A 1,350-nucleotide genomic window follows, 5' to 3' on the forward strand; every position below is an offset into this window, starting at 1 on the left:
CACACACACACACACACACACACACACACACACACACACACACACCGATTCAAAGATGGCGACTCCGTTGGCTCCGATGTTGCCGCTGGGCGTCACCCCGAGTCCTCCAATCAGACCAGCACACAGGTCACTGCAATCAAATAACTTTATTCATACAGGGCACTGCAATCAAATAACTTTATTCATACAGGGCACTGCAGTCAAATAACTTTATTCATACAGGTCCTTTCAAACAGAACAACTAGTCTCTTCACACTGAAATAAATTCATCACTTCCGCTGAAGCATTCAGACTGAGACAGACAGGTGGGAAGACAGGTGGGAAGAGAGACAGACAGGTGGGAAGGGAGACAGACAGGTGGGAAGAGAGACAGACAGGTGGGAAGAGAGACAGACAGGTGGGAAGGGAGACAGACAGAAAGACTGACCTGAGGATGTCTCCGTACAGGTTGGGCATCACCAGGACGTCGAACTGTGTCGGATCCTGAACCATCTGGAAGACATCAGGACACCAGGACATTATTACATGTCTCTGTCCTGAAGACATCAGAACACCAGGACATTATTACATGTCTCTGTCCTGAAGACATGAGGACACCAGGACATTATCACATGTTTCTGTCCTGAAGACATTAGAACACCAGGACATTATCACATGTCCGTCCTGAAGACATGAGAACACCAGGACATTATCACATGTCTCAGTCCTGAAGACATGAGGACACCAGGACTTTATCACATGTTTCTGTCCTGAAGACATTAGAACACCAGGACATTATCACATGTCCGTCCTGAAGACATGAGAACACCAGGACATTATCACATGTCTCTGTCCTGAAAGGAAGTCCCAAAACCTCAAAAAGTGATGAAAACATCAGAAACAAAGTCTGTCTTCTCTCTGACCTGTCTGTCCTCTCCTGTCTTTGACCTGTCTGTCCTCTCCTGTCTCTGACCTGTCTGTCCTCTCCTGTCTCTGACCTGTCTGTCCTCTCCTGTCTCTGACCTGTCCTCTTCTGTGTGGAGACGTGTCTCATGATGATGAACTCACGTTGAGACACACGGTGTCCAGGTACATCTCCGTGAACTTGATGTCTTTGTAACCCTCGGCAACCTCCCGACACTTTCTCAGAAACAGACCGTCTGACATTCGCCTGGAGAGACAGACAGGGAGACAGGCAGGGAGAGAGAGAGACAGGGAGAGAGACAGGGAGACAGGCAGGGAGGCAGGGAGACAGGGAGAGAGACAGGGAGACAGGCAGGGAGGCAGGGAGACAGACAGGGAGGCAGGGAGACAGGGAGAGAGAGAGACAGGGAGACAGACAGGGAGAGAGAGAGACAGGGAGACAGGCAG

General features: G+C 49.9%; 1 protein-coding gene across 1 annotated transcript; it reads right to left on the minus strand.

Moving 5' to 3' along the window:
- Window positions 1-12: 12 nt before the first annotated feature.
- On the minus strand, window positions 13-1,268 carry LOC117956843 (isocitrate dehydrogenase [NAD] subunit alpha, mitochondrial-like; the record flags this gene model as incomplete). The annotated part of the gene is made up of 3 exons (XM_034892173.1): window positions 1,048-1,268; window positions 428-492; window positions 13-130 (listed from the first exon to the last, which is right to left on the minus strand). Coding segments are annotated over exons 1-3 (282 nt in total), but the record flags the coding sequence as incomplete, so codon positions are not given.
- Between the last annotated feature and the right edge of the window lie 82 nt (window positions 1,269-1,350).

Source organism: Etheostoma cragini, chromosome 1 (assembly GCF_013103735.1).
Source record: "Etheostoma cragini isolate CJK2018 chromosome 1, CSU_Ecrag_1.0, whole genome shotgun sequence".
Taxonomy (NCBI): Eukaryota; Metazoa; Chordata; class Actinopteri; order Perciformes; family Percidae; genus Etheostoma; species Etheostoma cragini.